Genomic DNA, 15,779 nt, shown 5'->3' on the forward strand with positions numbered 1-15,779 from the left:
TACATATGTCGAAATCTCACAGCACATCAAAACTACGTTCGTATACAGCAGACTGCAAAGTCCTTTTAATTACATTAATTACCTTACAATAAATTACATATCAAGCGAAAAACTAATGGATGTAGATATCCTAAACATTAGATCTTACTGACTACTAACTAAAGTTGTACTTAATTGAAAACTTTGTTCCGGCACATTTTGAACTCTGCATTGTGCACACACAGACGGAGATATTTGTACAGCATGAATAGTTGAATACCATAGTAGACTTGTAACAATTATCGAATTTAAACCTTAAAGACAGTACTGCACATTTAACTATTAACGATTGAGGACGTTTAGAACTACAGTACACCTAAAACGATATATACAATAGTTTATTCCCTATTCTCGCTAATCGGCGGAAAGACGTAGTCATCACTCAGACTGTTGATGTCCACGTAGGTGGTCTTTGGACTGAGGACCCTGTACAGGGCGTCGAAGGTGGGCCGTTCCTCGGGATCCTCCAGCCAGCACTGCAGCATGATGGTGTACACCTGCGGGGTGCAGATCTCCGGCCGCTGCAGGCGGTTTCCCGCCATCAGGAATGGGATCAGCTCGCTGTTGCTGATCGTGGGATATGGCGAGGCCCCCAAGGTCCCAATCTCCCAGAGCACTACGCCATAGGCCCAGATATCGCTCTTGCTGGAGTAGACATTGTCGCGAATGGCTTCGATGGACAGCCAGCGAAGAGGGAGCTACAATGGAGGGTATGGAATAATAAATATTATGTCACTAAAATTACCTGTTAGTCAAGGAATAACATTAGTTTTAGTAAACTACTTTATATTCAATAATAATAATATTAATAATATCATCTTTAGTATTGTAATTACCTTTCGCGTCCTTGTGTTCGTATAAATTCCATGTCTGGAAAGACCAAAATCTGATATTTTCAGGGTCTTGTTGCTGTCAATCAATACATTTCGCGCAGCCAGGTCACTTAAAAAAAAAAAAGAAAAAACTAAAACCCCTTTCACAGAGTGTCTATTAATATCCCCTACCGATGCGTTATTTCCTGTTCTTCCAGAAACCGCATTCCGTTGGCAATTTGCAGGGCGAAATTGTGCAGCTCCTTGTTGTCCAGTATGTACTCAAAGGCATCCTCATCCTCGACAATGGTGTAAGTGGCTGCAAATTAGTAATCGCTTGTTAGTTCCCCCCTAATTGGACTTTCGAAATGGCTTACTTTCGGCAAAGGAGGGCGGTGGCTGCCGAGGACCGTTCATGCTGGCACTGGAATCGTCCTGGACCTGGACCAATTCAATGGTCTGGCTGGATGCCTTCAATTCAATGTAGTTTACGCTCTGCGACTTGGGCGAGGAAGTGCCGTTGGTCCTGCTCGAAATGGGTCTGCAGGTGGTGTAGTTGGCATTACGATTCTTCAGCTTGCCCGCCTCCTGGCGCACCGTTCGCAAGTAGCTCAGCTGTAGAATAATGTAAGTTAAATTTTAGCATATTTAATGATTTAATATACTACCTATAAGAACAAATATTTATAACTTTAAAGACACAATTAATTACCAAATTCCCCTTTCCCACGTACTCCATGATCATCAGGTAGGGCGGCTTGATGGTGCAGCATCCCAGAAAGCAGACGACATTGTGGTGCGTGCCCACACCCTTGAGCATCTCGATCTCGGCCAGGAACTCCGCCACCTCATCCGCCTTGGGATTGGCTGAAAAGGGAATATCCAGCTGGCTTTTGGATTCTTTTGAGCTACGAGTATAAACTCACGTTTCAGCTGCTTCACTGCCACAATGGTGGTGCCCCTCATCCGGCGCAAGTTAACCGCAGTGGCCTCGTGCACTTCACCAAAGGCTCCCTCGCCCAACATCCGGCCAATTTGGATGGCCGAGTGGGGGACCTCAAAGATGTCTGCCAATCCCAGGACCTGTGACTTCTGCAGAGAAACAGATAATTTTCGGATTTTAGGATTGAGAGCTTATTTTCCCTTGTCATGTTTTAATTTAAATGTGCAATCATTTCCTTTGAAGAACAATATGCTACATGGCTTTTAATTGGAAAACAAAAATGACAATCAGCAATCGGCTATAATTATTTTCCTTTATTAAGTTTAAATTTAAATGTGTAATCAATTCCTTTGTAAAACAATGTGCTTAAAGGCTTTTAAAATAGGAAAACCAAAAAAACAAATGACAAATAGCAATCAATCTGCTATAATATGCTATTTGATATTCCTGCATACAGAGCCTATTTTCCTGTATCAAATTAAAATTTAAATGAGTAGTTCTTTGAAAAACAAGGACCTACGTAGGCTGTAAGATGGAAAAAAAAACCTGACAAACAGCAATCAATCTGCTATAATTAAGTTACTATGTATCATTTCACAATACTGCAAACTGATTGGATGCACATTTCTGAATTGATGAATGTATTGTTTTTCCCTGTAAACTTGTTAAGAGAACAATGAGGATGTAAATAACCTACCTCCACGTACTTGTCCACATAGTTGACATTATCCTCCATTCTGAAAGAAAGAAGGTTACCCAGGATTAGCACATTTCATGTGATAACCCCTCCATAAACTCACTCAATGGCGGAGGTGGCAAATGTCTGGATATAGATCTGCTCCTGCTTTCGTAGCTTGGCAGTTTTCCTGGCCCGACGTCGTCGCAGGAGCAGCATAATCAGGCCAGCCAGGATAATGGCAATCAGCATGCCGCTCATCACAATGATGGAGTTGCTCTGCGCGGGAAACAATTGGTTATATGTTTTTAAATTAAACATTTATTCATTCAGACTTACCACACTGTCTCCTTCAGTTAGCAGAACGGAATTGGCGGGCACTTTTCGAATACAAAATGTAAATGCAAATGGGATTAAATCACGGAGTGCGATTCACTTACCCGGCACCTTGGTAACGCTGCGGGGTCCCTCGCATCCCGATGGATCGACGATGACTGCCTGCACACTGAGCGAGGCCTTCTCCTTGAGCTGCGTTCCCAGACCCAGTTTCATGATGCCCTCGAATCCCTTGGGCGTTGGCCTGAAGTTCAGTTCGCTGAGTTTGTAAACGCGGGTCATCAGGTGCTTCAAAACCCCGCCCCAGGGAAGCGAGGGGTTTGTCTCCTCATTTATTCTGCAATTTAATGTTCGTAAATGTGTTACTTTTCGCAATTCATCTCTTTTATTTATTACAACTGTAAGATTTTCTTTTTTTTCTTTACGAATACATCTGTAGTTTTCAATTGTAATGGAACGAGTATGATAATTTAATGGTGCATATTTAAATGTACAAACATATGTTGTATTAAGTTGACATGTACCAAAGGACCCATGACCAAATGCCGGAAAATGCAAGCAATTTAGGTTTAAATATCTAACAGAAGTAAACAATTATGTACAACATGACACAGGATACAGGATACATTTAATTTGATTGCTATATTCAGTTGAGCCATTACGATGCATTGTAATGTAGATGCCTCCCGCTGAGAGTACTCACTTCAATTGCATTTTGTAGGTCCTCAATGTCTCGTGCAGATGGGAGTCCTGCTCCTTGCGCAACAGCTCGCTGGCCAGGATCGAGACATTGATGCTGATGGTCTCGTTATTTAGCATTTTGCCCAAGGCCAGGACCTTTGGCGGCGTGGGCGCCAATTGGCAGGAGCATTTGCCCTCCAGACACTCTATTGGGAATAGACATTTATTAATTATCGGAAATCAATATTAAACTGATGGGTGCGTGCCATACGCCATACAGAAATAGCTTAAAACCATTTCATCATAATCATTTAATAATTATTATCTGGGGGCGATATGACACTTTCAAAAGTGTTACAGAGCCCTTTGGCGTTATGACATGCACCCAATCTTATAGGTGAGAAATGATTAGAAGGAGTACTAATATATTATATTTATATATTTTATATATATATATATTTTTTAGGATCTCAAACCCCTCAAAGGAACTTACGAGGAATATAAACGCGGGCAGACCGCCTGACCATCGCATTGGAGGTCTCCACAATGACCTGGTACTGGCAGCCGAACATGTAGTTGCAGTCCACCGACTCGACGTTCAGATTGGGATTTACTGGCAGGTTTACGAAGTGGGATTCGGAAGTCAACTTTTTCTGCTTGATTCCGTACTCACTGCACGGCGCATCAGGACAACGACTGTTGTTTACCGCACTTACGAGGACATTGTAGGAAGTGCCTGCAATAAAATGAAAACGAGAACAATACCCCATAATTAGAGATATTGCCTTGGGGGTCCCTAGTTCCCATTTAATTCGGATTGTCAAAGCGACTAATTCCTATATATCGGACCAAAAAGATAAAACTCCTACCTTCCGGCAAATTGTCCTGCCATCGCACCTGTAGGCGTGGGATTTTCTCCATATAGAGCGTTACGTTTGTGCTCAGCTCTGTGATTTCACCATCAGGTGTTGGCTGGAAAATTCAGATTCAAAATTGAATGAACCCCACAAGGGTGATACACAAAAACAAAAACAAAATAGCACCTACTTTAACCTTTAACCTTTAAATGCATAATGTGAACTTAAATATTATTTATGGAATAGCTCAGAAAATTACTGCAAAACTTTTACTAATACACCAAAAATAAATGAACCATTTTAAACAGATTTTTGTTAGTTAAATGTAACAAACTCTTATTTTTTTAAAACACTTTTTTAAGCATATTTGTATAATCTAATATTTTTATTACACGAACAAGATTTATATTCACTTAACATTTTTTTAGATTACACCACATAATACAATTGAATTTTTTGAGTGTACTCACATTTAGACGCATTCTGGTTAGGGGGTCCTGGGCCTTTGGTCCGGGCAAACCGGTGACATACCGATGGGATTCCATCAGGGCTGTCTCTGGGTCCACATCCCCACTCTGGACCAGTGATATCATTGTCGGATTGCCGGGTGTGGTTGTGGTGTTGTGTTGCCCAAGACTTTGGCCCAAGGCTTCATATGCAAGCATAAGCCACAAAATCAACACTATCCTATTTCGAATGTTGTTCGAATGATGCATTCTGATGAGCTGGCCTCCACATTATTTACTGTGTTTACTTAAAAAAGAAAACATCGAAATATTATTTTAAACAATAATAATAATTTATCAACCCTTACAAAACACGACAACAACTTAAAAAAAAACTAAAGAGACTAAATATTAAATACAATTTTATTTTCAAAACTGAAATTCTAAGAAAAATAAACATCAAACAGAATCTGACATAAATAAAGCAGGTCATCATTAGAAATAACTCAAAGGTTTTGATATAATAGAAATGCGCCTGAATGTGTGCAGCAATAAAGAAACGTAATGTATTGTTGCATACATAAAGGCACCTTTCAAAGGGAGTTCAAGCCCCCCGACCTTTGATCATCCTCAAAGCGTTACATCAATTCCGAAATGCGCACACAAATTATGTCACTTAATACCAGTGTAAACACCGATGGAAAGTGCGGAGGTGGGTCAATGGTTCAAATTCAAATTAGGGAATTCAGGACAGCAAAACTACATGCTCATATTTCGAATTCCTTTTCCATTTGACCTCACACAATGCGAAGCCAAACTAATTATTCGCGGTTTCCCTCCCAGGTTGGGAAAAATATTCAACAAATATTTGTATTGGCGACTGCCTTTTGTTGCTCTTCAAAGTTGAGACTTTGGGAAAATAACAGAAGCCCCGAGAGTAAGAAAAGTAATTAAAGTAGTTTACTGCACTTAAAATCAGTTATTTACCGACCAGCGAAAACAAAGATACACCTTGCAGGTGATAGCAACTCAACCGGGCACGTGCCTCCATCTTCTTATCAATTTTCAGAAACATGGACAGTTAAAAGTGTTTTTAGCGGAGCGACCGGTCAAGTGGAACTTTAAAAGCTTTAAAGTCATCGGTCGGCAGCTTGGGGAATAGCTCTGCTCATTCTCTGCCGACTCACGAACAGTGTACAACAACAAGCCCGAAATATAATCAGTTTTTACCTGACTTTAAAAAGACCAAGACTTTCCTAAAAAATTAGTCAATTTAAAAAAAAAATGAATTTCATAAATAACTCTTCAATAAAAAATTCATAAGCAAAATTGATTTATCGATAAGAAAGCAAATGTAGCTGATAAAGGTTAATCGATGACTAAATATAGATGGTTTATCGATTGTTAATTTAGCACAGAATAAAAGCTAGTCATTGATACATAATAGAATAAAAAGCCAGAGAGGATTGATACTATTCTGGGAAATTGCTTAGACATTTTTAAAAATCATAAATAACGCATAAAGTCCGGATTGGTATCGCTATCGCAATCGTAATCGAGGTGAATCAGCAAGTTGACTTTTATTTACTCGTCTTGATGGTATAACCAATGACCTATTCCAAGAGCACTCACATTTTAAAGGTAGTTTAATGTTTAGAGTGACTTTAGAAACGTAATTTAATATTGGGGTGTTATTGATTTAAATTGGAAAATATATAAGTATTAATAGAAAAACATTTTGTAACGCACTTTCGGGAACAAGACAGTCATAATAAAATTTAGGAATCATAGGAGACATATAACATATTTAATTACAACTTATAGGGATTTCACTGAACATTCTTAAAGCAGTAAAAGGTATTTTCCCACGCAAAAGGTATTAGTGACTCCCTCTAATTAGCATTATATCTTAAGCCTTTAAGAAATATTTAGTTCATCTAATAATTATTCGGTTGCACACCTTTATGTGACTTAATTGGGATAAGTTTTTCAAAGCGAAGCTTTCGATTGCTAACCCACAAAATGTATTTGAATTCTAAGCTAAGCTCTCAAACAGAGAAGCATAGTTGTACTTGTGCAAAGGATTACATCTACTTTAAATACAAAAAAAAACTTAAAACCTCAAACAGCTTTACGAACTGCTGGAAAATGGATGCAAAAGCAATTAAATTTTCAATTCCGGTTTACCGCGAAACGAGGATTTCCTTTGTTTAGAACATGTGAAGTTGGTGGGGAACAGGGCGAGTGCTTATGAACAAAAAGGCCAACAAAGCTAATTGTTTGCACGACATTAGCTGATGACTGGTGGGTCATAAATCAACCGTGTCCGCTCTCTTTTTATTCTTTATTGGGGCTTCTGTTTCCAGGGGTTACTTTGTTTTGGTTTAACGCCCTCACCACCCACTAAAGAAAAACAACACGTGCCACATGGAAACTGTTAACAATAAGCTTTATTCTACAGGAGATTAGTCATAGATGGAGCGACCCTTGGTCTCCTCCAGACAGACCACCACGTAGAAGAGGCAGATGGCGCTGACGGCGCCACAGAACCACATGGTGGCCGCCAGACCCAGGTGGAACATCATCAGCGGGAAGGTCTTCAGGGAGGTGAAGGCGAAGAAGCTGAGGCAACCCAGGCAGAAGCTGGTGGCCACCGCCCTTATCTTCTGCGGCAGGATCTCCACCAGCACCACCATGGTCACCGAAATGACGCCCACATTGGCAATGAAGATGATGAAGGCCATCAGGGTGACGGGCAGCCAGGCGGAGTACGCGGACAGGTCCACCTCCTGCTCTTCCGCATAGAAGGCGTAGAGTCCAAAGGCGGAAGTTCCAATGCCACTGCCGGCACAGGATAATATCAGCAGGATTCTGCGTCCATAGCGATCCACCAGATATATACTGGCCAAAGTGCCCAGAATCTGCACGGCTCCAATGATAATGGTGTTCGTATTGGGATCCAGCTGGGTGTGCACGGCATCAAAGATGTTGGACATGTAGTTGTTGAAGGCGAAGGTGCCCGTAAAGATGTTGGCTATCATCAAAACCAAACCAGTGGACAAAGCCTTCAAAGAGCGCTTGGTAACTGCAATTAGGATGGGAAATCAGTATATATCATATACCTAGGGATTATACCCCTTACGGAAATCGGAGAAGGTTAGACCATTGGCGTCGGACTCCTTGTTCTGCTGCTGGATGGCCAGTCGCATCTCGTCGAACTCCTTCTGGTAGGCCCGCTCCGCCTCCTTCGAAACACTGGGTCCATCGCACCGGCGATAGAACCTCAGGGATTGCTCCGCCTCCTCCACCCGCTGCCACCGGATGAGCTGCTGCGGTGGCTCTGGATACCGGGTGGCCAGGAACACATACAACAGGGGAAGACCCACCACAGCACAGGGAATCACATGGTAGGCGATGTGCGAGGACACCACAAAGCCCACCATTATGCCCGTGTTCATGGTGAGTGTGAAAAAGGAGCACAGGCGACCGCGGATGCTGCGGAACAAAGGGGGAACATTCAATCATCAACCCAAATTAAATTGGAAAATTTATCTATCCATTCAATTGGCCTGTACATGGAAACCACGGGAGTTCGGACGAAAATAACGTTTTAAGAAATGTAAGTGTGTGTCATCAGACCAGCGTCAGAATCAAAATCGTAATTTGGCAGAGCATTTTTCCTTTGAATAAATGTGAATAAATGTGTGTAAATGAATAAATGTTCAACAAATGTTGCAAACTGCTATTGAAGAGCAGTTTAGATTGCCATGCCGAATCAATTTGAAAAATTAGTGCTTGCTTTTAACTGGAAATTGCAGAGTGTCAAACAAAAATTTCTGCATGAAAATTGCATTAACAATGTGGAATTTCCATGCAGGAATATCCAGTTTCGGGAATGTTCTGTTAGAAAAGTACTATTGAAAAGCTTAAAAATTATTAGGAAAAGAAACAAATGTGCCATCCATATATATAAAAGGACTATATGAACTTAATATGGGTATGATTTCATATGTACTGCTAAAAAATATATATATTATTAGTCCTTAAATGAGTTTGGGAGGCAGATTTTTAATGCCATATATAGACATGTTAACCCAAATTTATTCCATTGTTCGGCTGTGCGGTTTCTTTTATAATTCTTTATACATGCACCGCATGCAAATATTAAAAATTCCCTTTGGGGGTTCATAAAGCTGTTTTTATTTTTTATTAAAAACATATATTTAAAAAATGTAGCAAGAAATATTATTAGAAACATTAAAAATTCCTATTGTTCTTTTCCCGTGTGATTGTAAGCGGATTGCTAGTGTAATCCTGCTAGTGAAATCCCAAAAGGGGATTGATTGCTCGGGGTTTTTTTTTGCACTCACCTGTTGTCAGCGATTTCCCCGATGAAAATGGGCAGCACCACGAACATGCCACCGCCAGTCAGGCCGGCACACACCCGCGCCACATACAACATCTCGATGTTCTGGGCGAAGTAGAAGAGGAACCATATGCACTACGGATCAAAGGGCAAAAAAAGAACATGCCACCGTTTAAACCCATCAATTAAGCTGCATCAATGGAAAACCGCGATGAAAACTCACCGTGTGCGGTACGGCGAGGGCGTAAATTGAGACTTTCCGGCCAAATCGGTTCATCAGATAGGAAAAGGAAAAGTTCCCGGTTATGCCACCAATGCTGATGACAGCCCCCAGCCAGGAGGCCTCCCCAACGTCTATGGAGAAGGACAGGGGCGTCTCGTGGGGGGACAGGAGCTTGGGCAGCATGGGGGACAGCCAACCAAGGGCGATGCCATGGCAGAAGGTTATCAGCGTGGCTGCAAGAACACTTAGATCAGCACTTTGGCACATATGACATCATCATCTCTCGAGTGGGAATCAACAGCTCAAGTGGCTCATTTGCATAGGCACACACGCGGGAAATTTGAAATTGAATTTTCATCCCGTCGTCGACTTTGTGTCAAATTATTTTTTGGGTCACTTCCACAGGGAAGTCTTGCCAAATCTCATTTAAGCCTGGCCAAGTTCTTTGTCCGCAACATGACATGGATTCACCAGAGACCCAAAACTTTCCACTCCCCCAGTTGAGCTGTAAATCCATCTTATCTTCATAAACATACCACTCAAAGAGACCAGCAGTTGGCGACGATATTCCGGCTGGAAGATGCCCGATTGGAATATGTTGAGCAGCAGCATCCTGGCGAGATTCCTTGTAACTTAGAACTTATATCCTGTAGGATTCGGTGTCGATCCTTGAATCTCGTATATCACAGTTGGAGAGCCTCGAAGGGGAGAAGGTCCTAGGTTGCCTTAAAGCACTTGCGTGATAACTTTAAGATCCGGTATCCTTTTTCCATGCTCTGTGCTGTGCCCTTGAGAATGCCGCGCCAACTTGAACGGGGTAACTCCGGTCCAAAAATGCCTTGTGAAATGGGGTTCGGGGCCCCATTTATACCGTATTCATATCTAAATCTTTGGGTAAACATCTACTATTTCATCTAAGAAACAGCCAACGATTACGCAGTTTGTGAAATGGGAGGCAGCTACAGATTACGGCTGGGGTCCATATCCATCACACCGCTTGTCTGGGTGGGCGGTACCCGTGTCCGTTAGCCGGAGCCCGAAGCTGTTGCCCCGTAATACTCGGCACACATCAGTAAATCTTCCGGATAGGCCTCGCGTCATATTTTTGGCTCGTCTGTTTATATGCCAAGTTCACAGCTTGTTGGCAAACGGAAATAAGTAGGAAAAAGTTTCGCTTCAGTTGTGACGTTCTCTGAAGTTATGTTCCGTAGATTCTGCACCGGATTCCCCGACCTACACGAATCTATTTGCACTCCAAACACCATTTGCGTAGTTCAAATAACAAAGCACGCGCGCTTTTAACGCGTCACTAAATGTATATTATGGACACACTATTACGTTGAGCAAACACTCTTTGGGGTGACACTGTTATTAGATGCAAACACACACATGGTGACACTTTTATTGAGCACAAACAAACTTTAGGGTGGTATTTCACAAAAATTTCGGGGAGTTGGCATTAGATTTACAAATTCACAGCTAATCATCATGAGATAAAAGCTCACGAGATATTTTCCCTTATAATTTTCATTTAAAGGAACTTCTTCTTTCCTAAATTCTTTCCCCATTGTAACCAAATACGTACTTTGAATAACAAAATGGTTCACCATAAAATAAACTACTATTGCTACTACTTTGCAACCAAGCTATTTTCCCTTACAACATTTCTTTTTAAATTACTCGTAGTTTCCTGACCTAGGGGAATTTATTGGCACTCGTAACCAATTTTGCGTAGTTTAAATAATAAAGTGTAGCTTATTGCTTCTTGGGTGTTGGGTTATACCACCACAACAACTAAAATTCTTGGGAAAATGCACAGTGCACTCTATGAAAACCAAATTAGTTTTTTAAGGGTTTCCCATGCGTATTTTGCCCTTAAACGTTGTATGTGTGTAGTAATTTTTATAGGGGGATACCAAGATAAACATGTTTATATTTTTGAAGTTAAAGTCCATAATCATATACACATACATTTTATTTGGGTAGATAAGAATCAATTGACTGGCCTCATTTTTACTGCCCTGATATAATGATGATGATTTAGTATAGTCTTTGATTTGTCAACAACACCCGATTATGGCTGATTCTGAGTAATAGAGTACTAGACTAATAACGTCATTTCTTATGTAAAATATTCCATTTGATGTAGAAAAGGGAACCAATTAATATATGGGGAAAAAATAATGAAAATCATTCGCCTTATGTTCTGGCTCAAAAGATTATTTAGTATTACGTTCACTTCGGCAGAATGACCCGCACATTTTATTCATATCCAATACCAGGGGATCCATTTTCTCCCACATATCTAACATGACGCATTTTAACCATTTTGGGGTGGCAAACACCACCCAGATAAGAGGTTGTAGGAGAAATGGAAGCCTGTCAAAAGTTGTGGTTTGAAATCGTATGATAAGTGCCAAGAACATTGCAATCAATAAGAGAATCGTAGCTAGGCAGAGAACATAGAATTTCCAGATATTATGTGCTTTGCTCAAAGCTTTTTTTGAGGTAGGTGCCCCGATTTCGATTCTGTCTAACCACCTGACATTTTAAGCTCTAAGCAAAGTTAGTAATGGCTAGACAAAGATGAGGAATACTCATAAATTAAATTCCTGTGTTTTAATCAATTGATAAGTTTCCATAAGTGTCAGGCGGTGCCAAGTTAAGGCCGGCAAACAAACTGAAATCTCTTAAATACTGAAAAAATACTGAAGTTTGACGGGAAATAATGAGATATTAGGGTAGCAGTTTTAGTTTATATTCAGTTACTAAGTCTAAAAATGTCCTGATAGGGTGGGGAATTCACCGAACTCTTCTCTTTAGAGTTATAAAATGAAAAATATATACCTGTCAAGAGCAACGACTTTAAGCCCTTATCTCTACTGCAGTTCCTTACCTGAAACTGGGGCCCCATTTGATACGAATGTGTGTAGAAATTTGCTGCTCTTAGGTTTTTGGGTTCGGTTCGGTGCAAATTTTGGTCGCGTCATTGTACGGACGTTTTTTTTCTAATCGTTATCGCACACTCGATTTATTGATAAGTTCAATTTGTTTTCCATTTCACGGCAACTTGAACAATTTGTTTTGGTTTGCCGATTTCGATGGGAAAAAGTACACACAGCTTTTAACAGCCGCCAGCCAAAAACTAAATACCTACATACATACATGGCCTGTTGCCGAGGCCCAAAAATGTGAGCTGCTCATGTGAAACTGATAAAACTAACATTTATGGCAATTTTAAATAAAATATATTGTCATTGCTATCGGGTTCATAAAAATAATGTAAGAGTAATTATGGGTTTTCTTTGGTTATTTTTGGTATGACTTAGCCGTGATAAGGTGTCAGCCAAACAACCTTAAGTGCCCCAATTGGACTTTAAACTAGGTATGAATGTGCGCAAGCCATTAAACTGGTAATGTCCAGATATATATGTGTCCATAAAATAAAATTTGGAAATTCCCTCCAATTGCCGAGGTTATTGGCAATCTACCTGAACCGACTAAATTTGGCTTTACATTTTTGCAGTGGTCAATGGTCAGTGATGAAATTTACGGTAAATAACCGAGAGGTTTTTAAAAATAAATCGATTTGTCACAGTTCAATTGGATTATCCTTGTAATGCCTTTTACTGTAGTTATTCTAGGCATTTATAGGACATTAAAATGTTTTTCATTTAACCAGCACGTGTAGTCAAATTTTAAGTCAGCAGTCACAGTCCTTTTAAAAGCTGCACTTTACAACTAAATTATTCAAAAGCGGAAAAAATAAACGTAAGACTCTTAAATCTTGTGTGTGTTTCATCGTCCCTGGGATTGTTTACCATATGCGGCAGCCTTTTAAAGCTTTCAATGTCTGGGTCCAATGGCAACTACTCGTAAAATAATTGATGAGATACTACTACGACCGCCATTATATACGGGCATTTAAGTGTATTCGTGAGATAGTACAGAAAATGTGCCAAGAGAAAACAATTTGACAAAAACAAAAAAATCAGAGAGAAAATTAAGGTATGACGTCTAGGAAACATCTGTGAGAATTTGTGATTTATCAGGACTGAGTTATTTTGGAAAAAGGCTTCAATTTTATTCCACATGTGTGTTTTTGCTCTACCAAGCGGAAATCGTCTGATATAGAATTTATAAATATTATTTGGGGACCAAATTACGAGTCAAAAGGAATTCTCAACTCCTTGCTTCTCGAAAAGAAAAATATAAATGAATATCAAATAATAATCATTTAAAAGTTCTCCCAACTTAATTCTGCTTCTTCAGAATCATAACAAAAAAGGTTTTGCAAGAGTATCTCTTTAATTTTGAAAGCTTTCATAAATTAATATTTCGACATCCACAGAATTTCTTTCGTGTTTACTTGACCTTGCTTTTTGTAAAAACAAACTGTTTTATTAAAAAGCATACTTTAGTAACAATTTTCGCTTGAGCAGTTCTTTTGAAGTTCTTTTGCGGTTCGTTTAAAAATGTTTAAAAGTCAAAATGAAATATTTGTAGATCCCCCGCTTTAAAATTCTTTGCAAGTCCGTAGCTAATCATCTTAAAATTGACAAAAAGCAAGAAAGTTTTGGAATTTAAATAATTAAATCAGCGTAATTAAATTGTTGAGTTTGGCTAAATGGGTTTGACTCTTTGGCTGCCATTATTTATCAATTTCGGCGCGTGTTTAAGTAGATTAAATGAGGCTACTTAATCATGTGCAGGGTGTATATATATTGATACCGCATGGGCGTTGTTGCCTCCCCCTTTGTTGACCATGCTCTCAATAATAAATAACATGCTTTTAAGCTGTAATAAAATGGCAGGGTGAGGGAACTCCAGCCCAGGTGTGAGCATGCTAAAACAGTGTGATAATTTTTAGTTCAATAATTAGTGGAGTAACTAAACTGACAGGTCGTGTGTGTATATATATAGAGCTCATATACGATTCACAATCACAAATTCTGGGTAAAAATGGCGACACTTTGCTTATCACTTAAAGTGGCCGCTACCGCGCCGAAAAAAAAAGAAAAATTGGAGGCCGAAAATCGAAAAATAACCGTAGACCAATTTAATAAAAATTGAAATTCCCCTGCGCCCACTTCGTTCCAGGGGGTATATATTTTCGGGTCCCCAAAAGGGGGTGTGAGCGCTGGCAATTACCTGGCTGAGAAATCAACGCCACCCTTTCTATAGATAGATTGATCGGAGTCAACTGGAATATCAATTGCGCAGTGCGTGCCGCAATTGAAGCGATCATCAATAACGAACGATAAAAATAATGCACCGAACAAGAGAAATTACTAGGGAGTTCCAAGAAATTCCTCAGGCTGGTACCACTTCTCACCGGGTAAAAATTCGGGGTTTCGCGCGCTATCTAATCAAGAACTCTGAAGGCTCAAGCCCAGAAACTCTATCAATTTGAGAATTTTTTTATTGGGACTCACCATTTGCGTTTCACTCCTCACTCGGGGTATCGTTTTTGGGATGTTGACTTTTCAGCTGATGACTTCGGACGCAATCATTTCAAGTTTTTGTTTACGTTCAACACTTATTTTGGCTATTTGTTCGCCCGGCCAGTAAACATTCACTCGTCGAATTTGTATTATTTTGTGGGGGGCATAGAAAAACAAATACAGGGCTATTATGTATGTGGGGCCAGGGGAGGGAAATGGATATCCCAACACACACAGCACTTATTCGGGATATTTGCAAAATAATTAAATTTCCGTTTGTCCGTTTACACATTCATTCATATAAACTTCACATAAAATTTCCATTTTTTGTTTACTTGTGGCTATTTATTTTTAGACTTTTTTAATTTTCATTAATTATGATTTCCTTGAATTTCACATATTTCACGGGGCATACTTGTATATGCTTGTTTTGTGCAGGTGTGCCCCATTTCCGTTTCCGTTTTCGTTCACTTAGTAAAATGGCATATCACTTTCACTGTGATATTTTATTTACACTTCGTATCTATATTTTCTTTATTCTTTCTTTAATTTATTGATGCATATATCAATCACATTATAAGGTTAACTTGTCACTTGTTACACTTTTAATTTGAAATGCGCGCCAAAAAATTGTTAGAAAGATGAGCGAATCAACCGGTATTTCGGAAATATCAAGTAGCCGACGCGGAGTCCGGCACACATTGAAGCAACAAGCGTTGGCGGCAGAATGATAACAATTCCCGACTACCAAGTGTTGCTTTTGCATTTACTGAGAGCTTTTACGCAAAAGCTTCGCTCCACGCATTTTTCTTCATTAACAGTCAGTGCCAGATAAATGGGAAATATAACTTATGTGAATAAGAAATTAAATACTTCATTAACATTTTTTTTCTCATTTCATTAAAAACCAGTACTTTGATTAGGAGAAGTCACAATCATATAAGGCCACTTTGTTT

The 15,779-nt window shown here is 39.7% G+C and overlaps 2 protein-coding genes across 2 annotated transcripts; both read right to left on the reverse strand.

Annotated features, from left to right (window-relative positions):
* Window positions 1-33: 33 nt before the first annotated feature.
* LOC108019603 (fibroblast growth factor receptor 2) lies at window positions 34-15,560 on the reverse strand. Its single transcript, XM_017087478.4, has 15 exons — window positions 14,815-15,560; window positions 4,815-5,097; window positions 4,357-4,459; window positions 3,981-4,223; window positions 3,510-3,693; window positions 2,911-3,143; window positions 2,810-2,850; window positions 2,595-2,749; window positions 2,492-2,531; window positions 1,778-1,943; window positions 1,564-1,718; window positions 1,229-1,466; window positions 1,044-1,170; window positions 876-981; window positions 34-737 (listed from the first exon to the last, which is right to left on the reverse strand). Exons 2-15 carry the CDS (start codon window positions 5,058-5,060, stop codon window positions 378-380), a joined length of 2,397 nt encoding a protein of 798 aa, XP_016942967.3. The 5' UTR covers window positions 5,061-5,097; window positions 14,815-15,560; the 3' UTR covers window positions 34-377.
* Window positions 7,219-10,223, reverse strand: LOC108019648 (facilitated trehalose transporter Tret1). The gene is made up of 5 exons (XM_017087535.4): window positions 9,916-10,223; window positions 9,380-9,612; window positions 9,161-9,291; window positions 7,933-8,285; window positions 7,219-7,875 (listed from the first exon to the last, which is right to left on the reverse strand). The coding sequence occupies exons 1-5, from the start codon at window positions 9,989-9,991 to the stop codon at window positions 7,256-7,258; spliced, it is 1,413 nt and encodes a 470-aa protein (XP_016943024.3). The 5' UTR covers window positions 9,992-10,223; the 3' UTR covers window positions 7,219-7,255.
* Window positions 15,561-15,779: the final 219 nt, after the last annotated feature.

The sequence above is a fragment of the Drosophila suzukii genome, chromosome 2L (assembly GCF_043229965.1).
Source record: "Drosophila suzukii chromosome 2L, CBGP_Dsuzu_IsoJpt1.0, whole genome shotgun sequence".
NCBI classification, from domain to species: Eukaryota; Metazoa; Arthropoda; class Insecta; order Diptera; family Drosophilidae; genus Drosophila; species Drosophila suzukii.